Here is a 23,070-nt window from a genome sequence, read left to right on the forward strand (position 1 = left end):
CCACAATGGAAGTAACCATCTCATTATTCACTCTATACCTGGAATTGTATCAGAAATTGATGTCTGATAGCTTGTTATGTTGATTTTATTCATTCTAAATATGATTTGCTTCAGAATTGAAATGTATCTCAATTCACATTGTGCCACTGCTTATGCTCTGTTCTTGTTAGGCTCCTGGAGCTCGTGTTTTGTACCTCGGTGCCGCATCTGGGACCTCTGTCTCTCATGTTTCTGACATTGTTGGACCTGTAAGTCCATTGGCATTGAATTTGAATGCTGTTGTTTCAGTTTAGTTGGGCAAAGCTAAGTCGATGTTTGTCCAAGTATTTCTCACCAATATACAGTTTCACAGACAGGATTGGTGCATGCTGTTGAATTTTCACATCGGAGTGGTAGAGATCTCGTAAATATGTAATTCCGATCATCGAAGATGCCAGACATCAAGCTCGACAAGCCCGGCTTAAGGCATAGACCATTAAGGCCTATACCTAGGGCCCCAATTTTATTGGAACCCATTATGATTAAATTTTTTTTTATTATTTTTATAAAATTTTTAATTGTCAAGTCCAATTTTAAGTTGCATGAGCATCATGCGGACATGCACACTACTTCGATTCCCAACCCTATTTACATTTTCACCTATCTCTTTAATTACTACAATTTAATTATGCAATTGTCTTTTACCTATATATGTTATAATTAAATCACACTCATTTATAAGACCGATTACCTAATCCAAAAAATGTCAGGTCTTGATATTCTTTGTCTTGGATGCTTGACTGCTTATGACATTTGACTTTGGATCTCTTATTATTTTGTTCTATTCTTCTTCTAATGAGAGAGAGGATTCCTCAGCTCTGGAGAGTGAAGGATAGCTGTGCTATTTTGCTAGGAGTAACTGCAATGTAGTAGAAGGTAGATATTGCAGATGCTATTTTCTGTTCTGTTATGTTCTTCTTCGTTCTTTTCTTCTTTCTCGATAAGAGCATGAATTAGGAATTTTTGCATACTGTAACTTTTTTATTTCAAAGTCCATCATAAAATTTTGTTATTAGTTGATCATATGTAACATGCTACATATAGATCTCAGTACTATTTTCCTCTTCTTTTATATTAATTTAAAGTTTTTTTACTATCGTTTGAAGTGTATTTCCATATCACCAAGCTAACTTGGCATGTGCGATTGTATTTCTATTCTTTTATTATCTATTGAGAAAGAATTATTTATGAATACTATCTAATAGATTATATACTTAAATTAATGATCTAAATATAATTTAATATTTATTTGTTTTTTATTATATTTGTACAGAAAATAATTAAACTTTGAAATATTATCAAATTGAAACTACATGGTATAAATCAGGTTTTATTATTCATTTGATTTTAAATAATTTTATTTTGAAAAAATAATAGTAACTTATATTTTCTTTTTATTATTATTATTTAAATATAAATATGTCTGCTAAATTTTGATTCAGAATATATAAAATGTATAAGAAATATAAAAGAATTTATTTAATCTCAGAATGGTGTAGTGGATAGATTTATTAATAATATTCAAAATCAAAACTCAAAAATTAATACAATTAAAAATTTAAATGAAAACTAATTAAATTTTCACTAAAAGATAATATTTCAAGAAAAAAAAATTGTTGAGAATTTTTTAATGGTCATAAATATTATTCATCAAATATTAATATCAACAAAGAAGATAATAGTAATTACGATAGATAAGATAATTTTTTTAATAATATTGATAAAACTATTATTCAAAATATGGATCAACAAAAGTTTTATTTATCTTAAGAAAAATTAAATAATTTAATAATTTTATCAATTGAAAAAAAAATATTATCAAAACTTGAATATAAAAATTTAATTAATAATTTTACATATCAAAAAGTTAGAAAATTGAATTTTATATAAAAATATATTTTTAAAATATTATTTTATTTTTAAAATATTAAACCTACCATGGCGTCCCAAGTCCAATTGAAAAAGCGCTAGGGATTTTTTTTTTAAAAAAATATTAAAAGCCTAAATAAAATTTTTTGCCTAGGGTAGACGGCCCTGGTGCTCGATACAGGATGCTGGTTGGCATGGTCGATGTGGTCTTCTCAGATGTGGCTCAGCCTTATCAGGTATGCATTGTAGCTAACATAGCATTTAGGCATTTTCCATGATTCTAGTTATGTGTAACTTACGAGAATATCATCTTTCAATGTGTCATCGAGTCACAAGCATACGATGAATTTACTCGAATTCCACTTCAAGAAATCATTGATGATGCAGATTCGAGTTTTCTGATGCATAGTTATTTTGTTTACCAAGGTCTCCTCATTGTCTTTAAATGTCTGGTAATGTTATATTTCGATTGTTTACATCATAAATTATACTCGAATTCCCCTACACAATATCATCGATGATGCAAACTCCTAGTTTCTAAACATTTGTTTTTTCCTTCTATATCTTAACTTTTTCTTCTTCCATGTGCTATTTTTGCTTATTTCATTTAAAATGAATGCCATTCACATTGCTAAAACTGTTATTTCTACTTTTTCGATCATTACAAGAACGCATATAGTGAATTTGCAAACTTATATGATTGTTACAAACATATGATGGATGATCTACAGGGTTCATAACTACTCCTCTTACTACAGGACGCTTACCTAGCCAACACTTAGATCCGGCTCTACCCAAACTTTTTTGGTTCACCCCAACATTACCCACTTGTCCGACTGTTGCTAAGTAGTTTTTGGATATCAAACGGATCTCCCCAGATGGTAATCTTAATGTGGCCGATTTACCTTCTTTTGCTATCAATTTCGCTATAGCACCTGCTGCTCTAGCTAATTGTTCACCCTTTCCAAGTGTAATTTCTATGTTATGTATGGCCATGCCTAAGGGCATATCGGTTGAAGTGGATTCTTCTTTTTTATCAATAAATCCCCCTTCCCAAACTGTACAAGCTTCTTCCAAAGCATACGACTTTCTAGATGTATATGATGATATCTAGACAGATGGATTTTATATAAATCGTATGATGAAGTATCACATGAGTGGATATATAGGAATCCAAATCTGCTGAATCACTCATGTTATGATCTTCTACATCCTGGGTCTCCCCGTTCCGTCATCTGGCTCAGATTCTCTTTCAGGACATAATGGTTAACTCAGATTCTAACTACATTTTTCCTTTGATACCTTCAATTTTTGTACTAGCTTATCAGTTATAATTCAAGTATTCGCTGTGCTTAGTCCATTTTGCATAATAATTTGTATTTGTTATGTATAGTTCATCTCTTTGCATATCTGGAGTATGAGATTGATATACAGCTTCTAGGAAAGAAATCATTGTGGAAAACAAACAAAACTATTCGATCTGGGAAATGTATTAAGGCTGAGCAAATGCCAAGGGATGCTCTTCAATCAAAATTAATTTGAATCACCTAAAAAATGTCAAATTTTCAATATTAAATTTTCAAATAATGTTAAATTGTATTTAAAAATGAATCATTTCTCAAATAATATATTAAAAAATACCAATGCAAAAACAATCTTACACTTTTTCTTCAAACATCAGTACTGGACAAATTAGTGCTGGCATTCTCCTTGCCCCAGGCACTATTCTGAGTCATCTGTTGAAGCCATCCTTGAATTGCATGTCGAAGGGTGTGGTTGGGGATTAGCTCGTGATGGTCAAGCTTAAGATTAGTCATCGGCGATGTGCCGTGGCCACTAGCAAACCATCCCTCAATAGCTTCAGCTTCGTAGGTGAAGCCATCTGCGGCTATTTGTGGATCCTTCATGGGCTCCTGAAATCCAGTTTGTAAACAGGGAATAAAAATCAAAATGGCAACTAAACAAGAAGAGTTTTTTTGCAATTTATTCTACCGAAGTGTGTTATGATCATTGTTTTAAGGTAGTAATAGTTGAGTAGCAGATGAATTTAGGATCTAGCATGCAATTCTAAAATAAGGAAGGAAATGTGCGCTTCAAGCATTTCAAACAAAATCTATCAAAAAGCAAAGTATGAGTTGAAGCGACTATCATGCAAAGAATTTAGATATTTCCACAATGATATGATAATGCCCACTTTAAACCTAAATCCCCATAGTTTTACTCTTGAACTTTACCCAAAAGGCCTCATACTAATGGAGATATCTTTTCCTTATAAATCTATGATCTTTCCCATGTATTTTCATTTCAATGTAGGACTTTGCAACCTTGCAATCCAACAATCCCCCCTCAAACGAAGGACCACAAGCTTCCTACGTCCGATCATCGACCCATCAAGTCTTCCTACCTCTTGATCTACCCGATCTACTAGGACTTCCTTGCCTAGCTGCAACTAGGACTTCATGCCTGGTGTATGGTTCTCTTGATTTGGACACAAGATGTAAAATACCGGAAAATGGGGAATAATGATAAGGGAATTTTCCGGAATTTTTGGAAATTTTTCGGGAATTTTTCGGAACTCGTATGGACGAGTTTACGGGGATAAAAGTGAGTTCCGAAAAGGCTTGTTTAGGCTATCCAATTAAACGAGGAAAAATTTTATTTGTTTATTTCCTTTTCCTAAATCCTTTCTCTATTTTCCCCTTCCCCCCCCCCCCTCCGCGCGCGCCGCCCCTTCTCCTCCATACCCTAACCGGCGCCTCTCGGCGGTTCCTCCTCCCCGAGTATACAACCCCTCGGCCATTTCATCTCCTTCCCTTTCATTCATTTGCGAAGCTTCTGCCCTAGATTTGTCGCCGCACGGAGCAGCGCCGAGACCCCCTTCTCTTCCTCCTCGCCGAGCAACGGCGATTTCTTCCTCTCTGCCGAGGCTGTGTCGCTGCCGTCCACTGCGGAATCACACCCGACGGCGCCGACACCCCAGGTGCTCAGCCCTAGCGCCGGCAGATGGCCTTCCCTCCTCCGTCCGAGCCGATCCTCTTTCCTTGCTCCTGTGCCCTAGCGCCGAGCCGCACTGCCGACGCCACTGCCGCCAGCGACGCCGAGCGCCTCTTCACAGCGCCATCGCCGTCCGGAAGTGTTGCCGGCCTCTCCTCTACCCCGCCGCCACTGTGCCCTAGCCACATCACGTCGGCCCTCTCCTCCTTCACCACCAGACGTCGGCAGAAAGAAAACTACCAGCACAAGTTTTGGGTAAACATTGATTTGGTCTTACTTGGTTGAGGAGTTCACTATGAATTTAGGCATTTAAACTATGCTAGGTGCTGATTTTGGAATGTTGATCTGTTGGGCAACAATCTGACCTAGTGTCACCACCCAGCGTTTGATCGGATCTGCTGTCATCATCGAAGGAGAGGAAAATTAGCAATTTATCTTGTTGCTAGCAGCAACAAAACGATCTCCAGTTCTGCTGTTGACAGAAGCTTGAGAGCAGGGAGGTAAGAAGTAGAGAGTTGTATTCGTGTTGTAAATTGACTTGGAATTAAGAAATAGATTGTTATGTGTTGATTAGGGTTCATTAATTGTGTTGGATGGATTAGTTGGATCAAATTTAGAACTTCTTTAATTGGATTAGAATTTAGTTTGGCTAATTGTGGTATGATAGAATTAGCTAAACTAGACCTTATGTTTGATATACAGGACCTTGACGCGAGACGAGTATCTCGATTATCGGATTGGACCATTTCTTATTGGAGGTATGTACTTTTGATTTTATGTCTTTGATATGCATAGTAGTGAATTTAACAAATAGCAACAATTATGTTTCTTAATTGTTTCGGTTAGTCACTACCCGATACCTGTTACATGTTTGGTTGATTGCTTATTTTGCATCTCATGTTATTACTTACCTGATTATACATGCTTAGGGGTAGTGATATAACCATGCTTCACCATGTTCAGGACCTAGGTGTGATACCTTATCTGATCTGTGTACCCTTGATTTGATTTATTGACTATGGTGCATATCATATATGTATATAGATTTGGTTCAGTATATTACCATGCTTAGTGTCATGCACCATTCGCATGATTGCATGCTGTGTGATAGATTGCTCCATTATTGTCGAGCACATCGCCAGTTTCATCACTGTTCGGTGCTCCGTTGTGACGCTCATGGGTAGCGTGACGCAGCGTGGTAGCACGTCAGTTTTGCTCTGTTCGGTGCTCCGTTGGTCCGCTCATGGGTAGTGTGACGCAGCGTGGTAGCACGTCAGGGATCCCTCCCTGTCATGGTGTACCGGGATATGAGAGCATTGCGCTCCCCCATTTATGATTTGGGGTAGGAGTATGTGTGTACTCCGACAGCATCCCGTCCACTCGGTCACTCATCAGGAGTAGTGATGCAGAGTGTACGGTTGTCACAGCCCTACCCACTCGGTTCCACCATTGTGTGTGAGATGGCTGACTGACGTCAGGGGTGACCATGACTGCATTGGCATCATACGCATTGATGCATTTATTTCTTGTGATTGTGTTTGCTGCATTTATTTGCTGCATATTGGTTGGATGCCCATGCTTGACATGCATACAGGATTTCTATACCTCTCGGACTGTTTATCCTTATACCAGGTCCCGGTTAGTACAGTATTTTCCTATTTATTTCAGTTTGCATTTACCTTTATTACGTCAGGAGACTGTACGCATGATTAGTGCTAGATGTTATTTCCTTACTATGTATATCAGTTGATACCCGCTGAGTGTTGGACTCACACCCTCCTCCGTTGCTATTTTTCAGGTTGATGCTGTCCAGAGGAGTTCCAGTCGCTAGTCCCCTACAGACCGCGAGGACGTGTGGTTTATCTTTTGGTTTTCTTTATCAGACTAGTTCTGTTTGATGCACTTGGATTATGGTTTTTGTGTTATAGATATTGCACTGACGATGATTTTCATTCAGATTTGTTTTACTACATGTCTGCCTGGATGGCAGAAGAGGTGAGTTGATTTTATCGTCGGATTTGAGTTTTATGAGTGTAGTGGAGTAGGGTTGGTTTTGAGTCTGCTTATCACTGTTCAGTTTGTTTACTATTTAACTGCGTGGTTGTGTCAGCCAGAGGCTGAAATTGATATAAACTGTGTGGATGTCTGTGTTATTGTTTGTTTATATTATTGTTATTGTTCCGGTCGTGTTGGCCGAGGTATATGTGGCCCAGAGGGCGATGTAGAAAGTTTCAGAATGTCCGCCGTACAAGGGAGGTGCTGTCGAAATTTCTTCGGACAGGGACTCCTCCGGGGCGTGACACAAGAGCTCTCACTTCCTTTGTTCGAAGTCAATATTATACTCACATGTCTCAATTAGACCATAGCTCTTGTACACAGTCGGCGGTTAGACCTTCTAGCAGCCCAAGCTTTGATATCAATTATTAAATCGAGTCGCACGTGAGAGAAGAGGAAAATCACGTGGTTTTGAAAAACTTTACTTTCGTTTTCAGATCAAAGTAAATGCAACGGAAAGACATAAAAATCAAAAGCAAGTAAGAAACCAGAACCAGACACGATCGGTTTATTTGGTTCGGAGCCTTCGGCGACTCCTACTCCAAGACCTAGGTCCCGCTGACCTATCGATGGGTAATTCACTAAAATACCTTTTCCAGTACCTCCGGAAAAGGGAATCGAACACAGAAAAGATGGAACAAGTGCAACACCCTGCACTTAATTAAGTACAAATTACAAGTTCGTTACCCAACACCTTCGAAGATTGTCAGCTTAGGCTCGATGTCGGTCGGCTCCTCGGCAGTAGTTGAGCGCAACAGCGTCGTAGCAGAGTCACCGTAAGAAGCCGGAGCAGTTAGAACCTCAAATGGACGCGTAGAAGCTTGTACGGAAGTTGTTGTTAAAGGTTAGGTCGAGAAGCCCTTATAAGGGTTATGGAAGGCGCCTTCAAAGGCCTTGAAGGCACCTCCAATCGGATAAATTCAATCCCGAACAACTTGACCCTTATCCGTGACGAAGTCTGATTCTTATCCTGGGAAGGCACCTTCCATGTACTGAAGGTGCCTTCTATGAAGGGTGCTAAGGCGCCTTCTACAGCTTAAAAGCGCCTTGAGTACTGTTCACCCGAGGTTTTTCTTTGCTTATCTTGCCCTGCAAAACATGTTAGTCCAATAAATTAAATAATAACCTGCAAGAGAAGTGTTAGCACAATATTACTGAGTAGTAATTAGACCATCTCTCCTGAGACCATGATCTAGTCGAGGTCTCAGTTTAGGGATCCAAAATGGACCTAAACTGGACCGACGTCTACTATCCCTCAACCGGGACGCGTTCTCACTGAGTCACTCTCCTCCAGTGGCTTACCTTTACTTACCAACTTGCAGTCGGTTGACTAGCCTCTTGACCCACCAGGTCTTCACATAGTTGTTAGGTCCGCAGACCCAATTGGACTTTTACCGGTTGTCAGGTCCCATGGACCCAACTGGACTTTCTGTCAGATCTTAGATCGACCCGTTGACTTATCTGGACTTCACACCAACTATCCGATCCCGCGGACCTAACTGGATTTCAGTCTGGTGTCAGGTCCTTCAGACCCATCAATTTCTACATACTTGGTAGAGTAATCAATTCATAAAAACACTTAACTCACTTATCATTCATCAAAACCTGAATTAGATCGTTAGTGCAAAATGCATCAACAATCTCCCCCTTTTTGATGCAATGACAACCTGAGTTAAAGTTAGGAAAAGATGTAAAACATATATGACAAAATAAAACATATATGGAAGAAATGATTTAAGAGAAGTCTAAGTTGGTTGTTCTCTTGATCATTTTTAGGGTTAAGTTCTTCTGATTTTCTTTGATTCTCTAACTTGACTCTAGTTCAAACTCTTACCCTCCCCCTTTGACATTCATCAAAAATGCACGGAGAAATTAATTAAGTTAAAAATAAAACTTCTAGGTGCATTGGAGGGAGTAGTTAGTGGAACCAATTTTATTTGTAAAATAATTTTTAAAATAGCTTTCAAGATATTTTCAAAGTTAAATTTTACAAAACTGGATTTTGCAAAACTAAATTTTCAAGATGTAAGTATAATTTCTCAACAATAACATTTAACATTTGTTTAGGTAAGCAATTTAAAATAAGGAGCTTTAATTATCGTAACAAAAACTTGAAAACTATTATCAACAATGCTCGGGATTTTAATTTAGAAATATTTTCGAAATGTTAAGAATATTTTCGAAATGTCAAGAATATTTTTAAAAATATATATATTTTTGAAATGTTAGGAATAGTTTTGAAATGTTAAGAATATTTTCGAAATGCCAAGAATTTTTAGAAATATTTTTAAAATGCTTAAGAACTTAGAATTTTTTTTAAAACGCAATTTACAAAATACTTTAACTATTAATTTTTAAAACTTTTCAACTATTAATTTGCTAGAGCAAATTAATAAGATACTTTAAAATATTTTTCACGGTAAAAAAAACTAAAAAGAAGATTTTAAAGTAGGTTCCAAATTACCTCCCCTGAACTTGCTATATATTTAAAAATATTCATCTAAAAATCAATCTTACATGTCTAACCATTAGTTACTAATTAACTATCAGAAAATAGTAGTGTTCACTTGGTTAGTCAAGTTAAGTAAATGTTTCTAGTTAGTGTTTGACTAAGATGGACTACTTAACCTGATTAATTTATTATTTCTCGTCCAGACTTGTGTAGATGCACTGATATAAGTATCATAAGTCCAGACAATTTGCCTACACATCTCACATCACTCTAAATTTTTAAATACACAATCAAGGGAGTTCTAGTGTGTTTGTGAGATGATCAAGTCTTAAATCCATAGGATCATGTTTTCTATGGATTTGATCTAGACTAAGGCTAAAATCAACTTTTGAAAATCCAAGGAATTGGAAAACTTTTGAAAAAAAAGGTAAGAAATTTTTCATAGAATTTGCAAATATTTTGAAAGTAGCAGGCCTAGTCTATGAGACATAATCCTAGATTATCCAAATAAGATGGCAAAGAGTGGACAATTATATAGATCCAGTCAACCAAGTGTACAACGTATGATAATGTACTAAGATGATCAAGTCTGGTCCACAGCAGTTGAAGAGGGTGGGGACTCCTCAGACACTCGCACGGCTTGAAGAACCTATTGAAGTCCGGTGGGCATCTCCTCCAGGAGCAAGGAAAATCCGATGGTCATCTCTCCTCGAAGAGCGATGAATCCATCCGAGACTGACTGTCGGAGCTGTGCGGAAGACTCCTCAAGCCGTACTAGTCGGTCCTCGACGAGTAGTGAGGTCGAGGGCTGGGTCAGAGTCAGAGGTTGTCCAAAGAGCTCCTGCTCCGTGAATGTCGACAACTCCTCCCCCTCGGTCGAAATAATAGGTGGGAAATTATCCTCGACCTCGCCTGTGGTCCCACTCTCCAAGTTAGTCCTCTTGAGCAATGATGTCTATATGCACTAATGCAAACCAGGGTTTTCAATAGCGGCGAATAGCGCGCTACGATCAGCGAACGCTCTGCAGCGTTCGCTGATTAGCGATTGTCCCGAATAGCCCACGCTATTTGGGACAAAAGCGTAGATAGCGCACATAGCGTGTGCTATCATGACTTAGCGGCCCATAGCAGGCGCTATAATTGTAAATTGCTTACAAAATAGGTGGGGCAAAGGCGTCGAATCGTGACCGTCGAGGTAGGGCAAAGGCGACAGGCGGCGATCAGCGAGTGACAACTTGCGAGAGGCGAGCAGAGACCTGTGAGCGGCAGCGAGCAGTGACTTGTGATGGGCGGGCGACAAGGCAAGCGGCGAGCAGTGACCTGTGAGCGGCGGCAAGGGACAGCGATTGGAGGTAAGCTTTTCTCCTTCCTTTCGTTTTCTTCGTTTTTTCCTTCTTTTTTTTCTCAAAGGAGCAAAGATTTTGCGAGTCGGGTATCTGGATCGATCGAGTGATCGATCTTCTAGATGCCTTAATTGATTCCCATTTTTTTTTCTAATTAATTAATTATTTGTTCTGATTTTTTTCTTTTATTTTTCTAGGATTTTGATTGTCTGGTTAGAATTTGCAATGTCTACGAATTTGTCAAAAAAAGATAAAAAAGATATTGGTTGGAAATATTGTTATCAAAATGAAGGGAAAAAATCTGTTCAGTGCAAATTTTATCATCATATATCGAATGGAGGGATTACTCACTTGAAGGAACATTTACCTCAAACTCATAAAAGGGTTGCACCTTGTGTTAGTGTTCCGGATGATATTAAGAAAGAAATTAGAGAATCACTTGACAAAATTAGAGCATCTAAAAGCAAACAAACCGAATTGTTACGAGAGATTGGTGAAGGTCCCCAGAGTATGAGTACGCAATCATCAAAAGTTGGAAATGTAGGAGGAAATTCAATTAGATGTTCTGGGAGTGGTGAATCAAAAGGTAAAGGTACCCTTCATGGATTTGTTAGTTCTGAACCTCGGCAAACAACTCTAAATTCGACATACAAAAAAGATTTACTGGTTGATGTGAAGCATAGAGTTGGTCGTTTGATTTACTCTGCCGCACTTCCATTTAATATTGTGAATGATCCTTATTGGTTGCCTATGGTTGAGGGCATTGCGGAATATAGAAGAGGGTTCAAGCCTCCTTCAATGCATGAGTTAAGAACTTGGATACTTAAAGCTGAGGTTAATGGCATCAACCTAATATATGAGGAGCATAAAAAAGCATGGAAAAAATATGGATGCACTATTATGTCCGATGGTTGGACGAATGAAAAGAATAGAAGTTTGATTAATTTTTTGGTAAATAGTCCCGCAGGCACTTTCTTTTTGAAATCTATTGATGCATCAGCTTCTATTAAAAATGGGGAATTGATCTTTAAATATCTTGATAATGTTGTTGATGAGGGGAGAGGAAAATGTAATTCAAATTGTCACGGATAATGCTTCGAATTGCATTAAGGTGGGAAAAAAAATTATGGAGACTAGACATAGAATTTGGTGGACACCTTGTGCGACGCATTGCATTGATCTAATGTTGGAGGATATTGCAAAGTTGGAGATTTTTTCTGACAAAATTGAGCAAGCTAAGATGGTTGTGAAGTTCCTTTATGGTCATGGGACTATACTTTCTTTGATGAGAAAGTATACAAACGGTAATATTAGATTCATACAAAAAAGAGAAATAGACTTGAACATGCAAAGTTGAATGCGTTGGAGTTTGTGAAATATAACTTCAAGCTTAGGGAGAGAAGCATTAGGAGGAGAGACAAGACTGATCCCATTGTAGTTGATGAAATTAATTCGGATGATGAATGGATAACTGAGAAAGAAGGTCCAGTTCTCCTCGTAACTACTAAATGGCTTAAAGATGATGAATTATTTGAAAGTGATCCTATTGTGAGTGTGTCGTCGGCTACCTTTGAAAGTTTTTTCGACTCAGATAAGCGAATCAAAGATGTTAAAGATATAGTTAAAGTTCCTCCTACGAATTCAAAAAAAAAATAGTTGTTAAAAAATCAAATAAGCACTAAGCATATGCAAATTATTTATTTATATCTACTTCACTTATAATTGATTCTTAAATATCGTATCTCTTATATAATAGGTGGAAGCAAAGACAAACAAACAAGGTTGAGTCTTGTTGACGTGGAAGATAATCATCTTGATGTTGAAAATTATGGAGGAGTAATTCCAACAACTTTTGATAGTGGAAATTTTCCAACCATAGACACTATTGATGATGATAGTGATATAGAATTGGATGATACTGATTATTTTTAAGTTATGTTGTTTTAATTATAAGATTTTTTAAATTGTTGTTACGGGATATTTTGACATGTAATGAATTATTATGATTAATTTTAGGTTATGTTATTTTTATTTTACTTATATAAGTATATTTTTTTAAAAAAATTAAACATTGACGTTCACGAAAAGCTTACGTTATACGCTTCGCTATTTACGCTATGCGATGACAAGACAAAAACGTTATGAACCAACGCTACGCGATTTAAAACACTGATGCAAACTGACGCTGACTAATCTCGTCATATGCGCTAAGGGGAGTGGTCGTACCCTGCGTCATATCTATCCCTATGACCGAGAATATGTATGTCAAAATATGACAATATGACATATAAACCGGTAGCCTAGTGACAAGACTGGATGCATGAATGACATTATGGAATATGTGTAATGCAATGTCGATGTCAAAACGCTCGCATAGTACATACAGAAAAAATAAATAAGATGGCCCCATCAACATCGCGAGATGTGATCGGCAGAATGCAGGTGGTCAGGACTCGATATAGGATATAATCCTGGACCCTGAGAAAGAGTGACCTAAAGTCAGTCATTGTAGGTAATCTCTCCTCCCAAAAAAATACATGTAGATAGTATCTAATGTAATATGGAAGTAGGATTCGCCAAATGGTAAATCCCTATGAGGGTAGCACAAAAATGGATAGGCAAATCTCCTAAGTCCTAAGCTATCATATAATAAAGTAGGGGGAAAACTAAAGTCTTTTCTACCAACTCTAGTGGAATAGGTGAGATCATCAATTTTAACCAGATTGTTATAAAACTAGACACACAAATCTAAATTCACTGAATGGCTCCAGTAAACTAATTTATCCAACTGATAGTAATCAATAATCTCTACGATAGGTGTATAGTATCTGATGAAGAATGACCTACTTAAAAACCTAGATTTTAGTGCAACATATGTATGCCGTAAAAAGTCTAACCTAAGCCGCTCATAGGGAAACCTAGCATCAGTAGATGAGGCATTGCTAGGGCTAGGGTTAACATGTCGTCGTTTCCGAAAGGCATTGTTGAGATTTTGGAGAGGAAAAGACGAAGAAGTAGAGAAGATTGGTTGTGGAAAGCGCCTTCTTACTGCCACAATTGTGAACAGAGCGTCGCTCTGTTCGCTGGAAAAATTTGAGTTGAAGACGCCTGCAGCCTCATCGAAGGTGCCTTCAAGGTGTTATGAAGGGCGCCTTCAAGGTGTTATGAAGGGCGCCTCCAACCGATCGAAGGCGCCTTCAATCGGTTGGGGCGGGAAATTTCCCGCCCTTGCGAGGACGCCTCTGATTGACTCGAAGGCGCCTTTTTTATTTAAGTTTTAGAATTAATTTAATTTAAATTTTAATTTAATTTAATTTTAGTTTTAGTTTTAGTTTTTAATTTAATTTAATTTAATTTTAATTTTTAAGTTTTAATTTAATTTTAAATCCTTAATCATCTCACTTGATCTACATTTTCAATTAGGAAATCCTATAATATTGTAAGATGAATTAAGTTGAATTTTAGGATTGAGTTTAACTTTGTGTTAGATTCAAGTTTAGCCTTGAGTTCAACAAATAGACATTCTTCGGATAAACTTTTAAGTTATGGTTAGTCACCTGGACATCATTAGAATAACCACGCCTTTGAAATTTTCCAGATAGTTCTATCCACTGAACTTAATACAAAACTCTGGTGTAACCAGTTAGGATTCGTAAAGGGTAACTTCAGTTAGTTCCATTAACCCAAATGCAGTAGGTCGAAATCATATCTTCCTAGACATGCATAGACAGAGTTTCTCTAACCTACTATCATCTAAAATTTCACCAATACCGTTTATCAAGTTAAATTGTTGTCCCTATTTAAACTAGTCCTAATTATCCACCCAAGTTATTGATTTTGGAGGTGACAGCTAGTTTGGAATCTCCCCTTGAATTATTAACCTTTTAAATTTAGGTTTTAGGTTCATGTCGATTATTTTTGTAGTTATAATAAACTTAATGGCAATTTAAATTAACCTTGTAATTATTTTATTTAAATTTATTTGAGTTTGCATTGTTTAATTTTATTTTATTCTTTAGGTTAGAATTTAGTTTTGGAGATTTATTTTGGTTTGGTTTTAAATTAATAGGTTTAGTTGGATTTTGTTTTAAATAATGAATTTCATTTTTTGGTACATAAAATTGATTGAGTCCTACTTGCGTAGTTAAGCACGCTTTCGGAACTCAAGCTTTGGTTAGTTTCTTATTTTGGTTTATAAGTGATATAAACATTTTGTTAGTCGAGCTGGACTTGTATCCGAGTCCAGACTTATTGTACACAGCTTTCAGTGATCCAAGTATCATATCAAGATATTTGGGCCTAGTTGTAAATTTTTTAGTAGTTCCTTTAGTTCAAGTATTTCGCCTTTCAATCTGGAATTGTCCTCCTCAAGTTTTGCAACTTGAGTTGAAATTTCAGATTGAATCAGCTCTATCGTTAAGATAGATTTTAGTTGATCGTTAAGTATTTTATTTTCCATATTTAATTCGTTTATTTTATTTTCAGACTGTTAATTTTTTATCTAGACATGCAATGATTTTAAAAAAATTTCTTGCTAAAAGTAGATTGTACCTCATCGGAACCTTCGGAAACAAGTACGGACTCGTGGCTCAATTCAGGTTCGGACCCGTCTTCTTATTCACTCTCCAACTCTAGTCCAAATGTCATCAGCGCGAGGTAGTTGGTGTGCCTTGGTTCATCGTCGTCTCCTCCGCGGACGATTCATCCCACATAACTTTGAGAACTCTCTTTTTCTTGATATTCAGGCAATCGTTCTTGTAGTGCCATTTCTTGTTGTATCCAAAACACGTGACATTCGTTTTGTTGTTGGAGTTAGAAGTAGAGTTGATCTTCTGCGATTCCTTTTCGGTGAAATTTTTATTTCTCCTAGTGAACATTTTTCTTACCAAGTTCACCAGGTATTCTTCATCATCTGAGTAAGCTTCAAGTTCTAGTTTAGTTCCTTCTTTTGGCGTTCCTGCAACAAGAGCAATATCTTTCTCAGGTTTGGCATTAGTCTGTTCGTGCAGTTCTAATTCACAGAAAAGTTCATCTAACTTTAATTTAAATAAATTCCTCGAAATTTTATAGGCATCAACGATGGATACCCACAATGCATTTCGAGGAAAGACATTCAAGACATACCTTATCAAATCTCGGTTCTCCATCTGATGGTCAATTGTGTGGAACTCGTTGAAGATGTCTTTTATCCTCACGTGCAATTAACTAGTGAATTCTCCTTCCTGCATTTTAATGTTAAATATTTTTTAAAAAAATAAGTCTCTTTTTGTTACCTTTGCGTCATTGGTTCCTTCGTGTAGTTCTATAAGCTTGTCACATAACTCCTTTACGTTTTCATGCGGACCGACGCAGTTTAGCTCTTCCTTCGTTAGTCCACACTGGATTGTGTTGAGGGCCTTGAAGTCAATCTGGGCCTTCTTCTTCATTTCCGGATTCTAATTTTCCGGATCCATTGGAATTCCGGTGTTGTGGTCGACTGGCGCCTTGTATCCTTTGGTGACGTTGAACCATTAGTCGAAGTCAGTCTTCAAGTACACCTCCATCAGCCTCTTGCAGTGGGGGAAATCGTCTCCATTGAAAAGAGGAGGACGAGCACTGTTGTATCCCTCAAGTTAGGCCATTGAGCATTGAAATAAAAAAAACATGAAGAAAGTACTAAGACTTAGTCTTGGATTAGCAGAATTTTAAAAAAATAAAATATATCGAGAAACTCGAGTAGTGTTGCACCAATTTCGAGTGAAATCCGAACGAAAAAAAATTATTTGAAGAGGTAAACTCTTATCGATTCAAATAGAATGCGAAACACTAAAATCCGAAAGTCAATTCCCCGTGACTTGATTGGTGGTTGCACCAATTCAGAGCAGAACCTGCTCTGATACCATTTGTTGGGACCAAAAGAAATTTAGATATCTTCACAATGGCATGATATTGTCAACTTTGGGTCTAAGCCCTCATGGTTTTGCTCTTGGACTCTACCCAAAAAGTCTCATATCAATGTTGATATATTTTCCTTATAAATCTATGATCTTTCCCATATATTTTCAATGTGGGGCTTTGTTTGCAACTTTACAACCCAACAGCATCTACTGTTGACACAAAAATTGATTCAATTTATTCTACCGAAGTGTGTTCTGATCATTGCGTTAAGGCATTAAAAGTTGAGTAGCATATGAGTTTAGAATCTAGCATGTAATTCTAAAATAAGGAACGAAATGTGCACTTCAAGCATTTCAAACAATATCTATGAAAAACCAAAGTATGAGTTGAAGCAGCTATCATGCATCTATTGTTGACACAAAAATTGATTCAATTGATAAGGTGTTGATCATTTCATTCCTAAGAATTAAAAACAAAAAAATTACATCAAATGCGTTTGATTGGTAAGGTGTTCAAGAAAAAGGCAGTAGATATTAAGGCCCCATAGAAGTATACATATATAACTGAACCTACTTGAATTGGTCAAGTTTTTATGTCAAAGTCTACTCTGCTCAAGGCCTATTCTGTATAAAAGTGCAGAAATGTTTTAATGGTTTCAATTTGATATGATCAAACTTCCTATGCCATAAGATACACATAGAAGTTGGCATATATCTTTACCTTCAATATTGGGCAGATGAAGTAGGACGGGATGTAGGGGCTGTCTTTTGCCGTTAATCTATATGATAATAGTGGCCCTGAAAATGAGGACTTTGTCAAGGGATCGAGAATTCTCCATGCTTCTGTGGCATCTGGACGGTTCCTCCTTTTCATCTGACAACATTTCAAACCCACTTTTGCCAACTTCTCAGCATGCAAATAAGGCCAGTCCCCTGCGGAACCATCAAGTATCTTATGCAGACAATTTTTATCCAATGCCTCTTGAACTACTTTGCTAACTCCAAATGCTGGCCGTCCGGTAAGAAGACGTAGCAGGATAACTCCAAAGGAGTACATATCAGATTTTATAGTAATTTCCCCAGATGTGAGCAATTCAGGATCCATATATGCAAATGTGCCTTTTGGCTGGCGTGTGCAGTGATAGAGGGCAGTGCTGTTCATAGATTGGACTAGAAGACGACAGATACCAAAGTCTCCTAGTTTGCTCACAAGGTTTGAATCTAGAAGAATGTTTCCAGGCTTAAGATCACCATGGACCACACTGAAGGGTTTACAGGAATGGAGGAAGATAAGAGCTGAACATATCTCAGCAGCAATACAAGTGCGTGTCTGCCACATAAGTGGAGGTGCATTTTTCTTACAATTAAGGTGGTCTTCCAAGCTTCCATTGGGAAGAAACTCATAAACAAGAGCCCAAGCTTCTGGACATGCTCCTATTAGAGTGACAAGGTTGGGATGCCTTACTTTACTCAAAACATTCATCTGCATAAATAGATGTGTTGATTAAGGAATATACTTCGTCTTGTCAAATCTATGTGAACAATATAAGAGGCATTCGTCTTAGTAATTACCTCTCTCTGAAATTCTGCTTTTCCTTGCATGCCTTGTGGATTCAATCTCTTTATAGCTACTGTTGTATGGCGAAGAAAACCTTTGTATACACATCCATATCCACCTTCACCAATCTTTGATTCTTCCTTAAAGTTTTCAGTTGCTTGCTCCAATTCTGAAAGGGAGAATATTGAGAAGTTATCAGCTTCATGAATGCTGGATGTCGCTTCCTCTTTCATTCGTTTCAGCTCTTGATTTTCTCTCATTGCTTTGTCTCGCTCCTGCTGCAACACATCATGCTCTTGTCGGATTGAATCAAGATGACTATATGCCTCAGACAATTTCTTTTTAATATCTTTGAGAATATGGTCTGAATCAGAATTCTGAAGTTGCAGAGCTTCCATCTTTTGGTATGCCTTTTTGAGTTCTTCGTAGACCTCATCTTGATGTTTCTTTAATGCTAACAGTGCTGACTTTTCTTTTGCTAATGCTTCTTCAATACCTATCCTCTGTTTGAACTCTTGGTTGTACAAATTTTGAACTATTTTGACCTGCGAAATTGGTCTTTTCTTCTAAGATAATAAACCTTGTTTCTTATTCTCCTTCGGATAGTTCTTTTTTTAATCTAGATTCTTACATCTTTAGAAAACATGAACTAATAGGAACATGGTATTCACTAGCTTCTAGGGAAAGTAATATACTAATATTTGCATGCAGCTTGAAGAATTTATTTATGTGAGTTCAAAAAAAAAATTGTATCTGAACAAATCATCAAAAAAAAAACTTTGATTGATGATTCTTCACTGTGATTTACCTTCTGTATGGCCTCGTTTAGATCTTTTTCAGCTTTCTGACGCTTGTAAAACTCTTCATATGCTTCACGTGTGAAGCTTTCTGCTTCATCTAGAGCAGTTTGCAGCTTTTCACACAGGACATCATCAACACCTAGATTTACCTGGAAAAACCTGAATTAAAGTTTCCTTCTTATAAAACAGAAATCATTTAAACTAGCCATAATGTCTTGTCTTAGCCTCTTAACTGATTGGCTATTTTATTGGTCATCAGTGGGATGTAGTAGTTGTACTTGACCTGTATGCCTATTGAATTCTTAGTATGACTTCTGAGTGAACTCAAACAAAATATATCTAAGGCTAAGTATGACCAGAAGAATTTTGTAGGCCTTGAATGACAATAAGTGGGGTTTTCAGGCACAACATCCTTAAAGGAGAACTAGAGTCTCTTCAGGATCAATAGGGGAAAGGCATAGCCAACATAATCACCAATGGTCAAATTCATTATTTGGAAAAGGTTAAAAGGGAGACAAACAGGAAATACCTGATCTTGATGTGGAGATAGTAGCTTATTATACTCTTCAGGTTCATGCTTCACTTGTAAAATGAGTGATGCACCTTCTCTATCGGCATCATCTTGCATTGTTGACAAAGAAGCCATATCACTCTTCTCTTCATCAAACACAGAATAGTCTGAAATACTTGAAGCAGCATCCAAGGGATCCACAACACTACTTCCTTTGCTCTCTGATGTTGATCTTGATGGCTCTTTACTTTCTCTGCTCTCTGTTGTGGATGATCTGACTAGTTTTTTGCTAGGTGTAGGTGAAGTTCTCATCGTCAAATCTCGGTATGGAGACAAGTCGTCAGACAAAGATCTTTGAGTAACTATGTCCTGTTTTCCTGGTGCAATACTTGAACAGTTTGTTGGCCCTCCTCGTGAAAGAGATGCAGATATTGGTCTATGGATTTCAGATTGGCTTGTTTTTGAAATTGGGCTTGCTGTGAATGACTGAGATACAATGGACCCATCAAGCAAAGCCTCCCTAGAAAATGAGAAAATATCCATTTTGCAAAATTAAATTATAGGATTCATCTCTTTGGTTATATTAAATTGAAAGATTACAGAAGTCCCTCATCTTCTTCGAGATTATAATCCCCTTATCTATCAAAGTGACATAATGGAAAATTGGTGCTATCAATAGCTACTAATTAGATTTCAGCAAGATTTGATACTATTAAAAATCAAACAATTTTCAATAGATACTCACTTTCTTGCTTCTGTTGGGAGTTTTAAGAACTTGATAAAGAACTTTTCAATAGCAAGGAAATGCATTGCACATGATTTTCTTTTCCATTATGCAAATGAGGCTTAATAACCTGATTATATCGCAAAATGCAAAGTAAGTATTCAATATTGAATAACTTGACACTATCTAAGTGATCAGTTAACAGGATTGAAACCATTAATTTTAGTCAGCTGAGCTTATACTTCTCAAACTTTGCTAATTTATGCCTAGAATCCGAATGGTACATTGTCAGATTGAAAGGTTATTTTTAAGGGGTCAAGAAAACATAATCTAGTCCAACCAAATTGATAATTCCATCAAAGTTGTTCAAGAAAAAAGAAAACACACATCAAACTTGACCTCAAAACTTATGATTTACCTGGTGCATATCAAATTCCCTTTGCATATAAACCAAATCTTGCATGAAGGATGAGCCTTCTGTTTCACGGCAAGAGCCGTTTTCGACCGTGGAGCCTTCATTTTCCTGTATTTTAAAGCCTTTGGTTAATCAATAAGTTGACCATTGCTGGAGCCTATTCTTAAAATGAATATCAATAAAGAAATAGCTTAGTGCCCTGCAGCCTTCATTGAGAATGGTATCCTTATTTTAAATTGTGAAAGTGCCCATGGTTTGCCATCTTTATGATCCTAAATCTTCTAATAGAATGGCCCAAACAGTCCGATTAAATCATGAGGGGTTGACTTCCTTCTGCAAGCAAGTTTGGAAGTATCCTGGTCAATCTAGTATCTTAATTTTTACAAAGGAACCTTTACTCCGACAATCCATTAAATCTTAGGGTTTTTCCAATATCTTACAGTAACTTAACGTTCCAAGTCTCCCTTAAATGAAGTCATTGAAGGATCTAATTTCTTTTTTCTCAGCAAGGTTTTCTTATTAGAAGCTTGAAACTATCATTACTCACAAAATCATCTATGTAAGAGTTTTAAAATACAATGCAATAAATTTTGGGTGCAAATCATTCCTTGAGTAATTTTTGCTTGCAGCTGCTCCCATTACAAGCTTGGTAATTCCGTGAGAAACTATGGACTCAGTTAATCCTTCGGCAATATCATCCCTCTCAATTACAACTTTCTCAGCTTTATGCACCTATAAAATTGAGAAAAAAAAGGGTGGAAAACATTTACAAAGTCATCAAGTTTAGTCTTCAGCTAAAGAAGGAAAAACTGAAAAAACTATTTAGGATAATAATAATAATAAAATCACCTTTACTTGGGAACACATATTGACGTATTCATCTAAATTTCCATGCATGTTTTCTTCTTCCATGCGTCTATATGCTGCAACCTCTTGATTCTCAAGCTTGCTGGCCGGAAACCAACCCAATGCTGCAACTCAAATTCATGTAATCGGATCCGGAACTCCAAAAAGGAACCTTATTTTTTGTAGTTCTTGTCGCAAAATTTGGAACTTGATCGTTCTAAGAGACATATTAACAAACAGTTTTGCGCAGGCACACATACCGGTAGGAATCCTCTGCGCCGGTTGGTGGACGTGCAGGAGAACTATCTTGCAGTACTTGCTGGTGTTCTGCAGCACCCACGCCAAGTTGGCCTTCCCCTCCTTGACCTGCTTCACCACCGCCACGTACGCCTTCTCCTCGTCCTCCATCTCCCTTGGGCCAGTCTGCGACGAAGCAGCTCCGGCCAGCATCGATCCCGATCTCACGGCCACCAAATCGCAAGCTCCCTCTTTCCCTCACGCTTCGTCACTCTCCATCGCAATCGATTAGCTCAGTTCGCGCATCCCAATCAACAGACACACTGGCTTTTCGGGAGCAAAAGGCCGCTTTTTGTCCGAACTTGTGAACAAAAGAGCGAGCTTGCAAGGGCAAAAGGGGATAAAAAGCAACGAACCTCAGCTTCCCGGTTTCGCAGAGCTGCCTCTTTCTTTACCTTCTGCTGCTTTGGATTTGCGGTGGAAAGCGAAAAGACATCGCCATGGACATTTGGATGGAATTCGTCAACTGGGAAGCAAATGACAGGAACAGCGCGGGATATTCTTCGGCATTCGGCCATTAAAAAATGCTCCAATCGCCTCGCTCCGGCCTTCCGCCTCGGTTGTTGCTATCCATAGACGACACACCTGAAGCAAAGAAAACCAATAAATAATTCGCTGTTCCATTATAAGAGATTTCGAGAAATATGCAAAAGAACTTGGTTTATATATATATATATATATATATATATATATATATATATATATATATATATAATTTTAATACCATGCGTGTTAGCACAGTACACGACTGTGGGTAGGATATCATTCGATTTATTTTTTTAATTTTTAATTAAAAAAATAAATAAAATATTTTTTTAAAATTTTATTTTTAGAATTCAAGTTTTATTATAATTTTTAAGTTTTTTTTTTTTTAGATTTTATCTATAGGTTCAGGCATTCTAATTATATTATAGTGTTTGGTTTAAAAAAATAAAATAAAATAAATTTAAATATTTATTGAGTATTGTAATATGTTGAGGGAATATATTAATGTATTAGAAATTTATATAAGGAAATATTTATTTTTTTAATTGATTTTTTTAATTTAAAATATTAAAAAAATCAAAAAAAAAATCGATTGATATCCTGCGCGCACAGTCGCACACTGTGCGGACGTGCAGGATATCAATCCTCTATATATATAGGGTCAGTAAGATGATGTGATTAGGAGTCAAACTTACGTGAAGGTCAGAAGTCAAGCTTACGTGGAGGTCAAAAGTCAAGCTTACGTGGAGGTCAGAAGTCAAGCTTACGTAGAGGTTAGAAGTTTAGCCTCCATGGAGGTCAGAAG

At 37.1% G+C, this 23,070-nt stretch overlaps 1 protein-coding gene and 1 non-coding gene across 9 annotated transcripts; one reads left to right on the plus strand and one right to left on the minus strand.

Annotated features, from left to right (window-relative positions):
- The first annotated feature begins 2,241 nt into the window (after positions 1–2,241).
- On the plus strand, positions 2,242–2,314 carry LOC121983644. The gene has a single exon (XR_006112665.1). It is a non-coding gene; the product is annotated as a small nucleolar RNA snoR60 (small nucleolar RNA).
- A 1,165-nt stretch (positions 2,315–3,479) lies between these two features.
- Positions 3,480–22,398, minus strand: LOC121982302 (U-box domain-containing protein 33-like). Of its 8 annotated transcripts, XR_006112070.1 has the most exons (12): positions 21,743–22,398; positions 21,486–21,607; positions 21,244–21,368; positions 20,640–20,744; positions 19,516–20,017; positions 18,995–19,135; positions 18,201–18,731; positions 17,350–18,111; positions 16,026–16,347; positions 15,877–15,934; positions 15,304–15,709; positions 3,586–3,821 (listed from the first exon to the last, which is right to left on the minus strand). XR_006112070.1 is itself a non-coding variant. In XM_042535301.1 (10 exons), exons 2-10 carry the CDS (start codon positions 21,930–21,932, stop codon positions 3,579–3,581), a joined length of 2,721 nt encoding a protein of 906 aa, XP_042391235.1. In that variant the 5' UTR covers positions 21,933–22,042; positions 22,136–22,398; the 3' UTR covers positions 3,480–3,578. The 8 variants fall into 8 exon arrangements, 3 of the variants coding, with proteins under 3 accessions (XP_042391235.1, XP_042391234.1, XP_042391233.1); XR_006112068.1 differs by having other exon boundaries at positions 15,877–16,347; XR_006112072.1 differs by lacking the exon at positions 15,304–15,709 and having other exon boundaries at positions 3,684–3,821.
- Between the last annotated feature and the right edge of the window lie 672 nt (positions 22,399–23,070).

Source organism: Zingiber officinale, chromosome 5A, assembly GCF_018446385.1.
Source record: "Zingiber officinale cultivar Zhangliang chromosome 5A, Zo_v1.1, whole genome shotgun sequence".
NCBI lineage: Eukaryota > Viridiplantae > Streptophyta > Magnoliopsida > Zingiberales > Zingiberaceae > Zingiber > Zingiber officinale.

Excerpts from the sequence above, each read along its gene's own strand:
- LOC121982302 (XM_042535301.1), bottom strand. The coding sequence starts at position 21,932 with ATGCTGGCCGGAGCTGCTTCGTCGCAGACTGGCCCAAGGGAGATGGAG. Across the intron at positions 21,369-21,485 it reads ATATGTGTTCCCAAGTAAAG|GTGCATAAAGCTGAGAAAGT; the intron begins GTGATTTTATTA and ends TCAATTTTATAG. Across the intron at positions 20,018-20,639 it reads GGGAATTTGATATGCACCAG|GGAGGCTTTGCTTGATGGGT; the intron begins GTAAATCATAAG and ends CTCATTTTCTAG.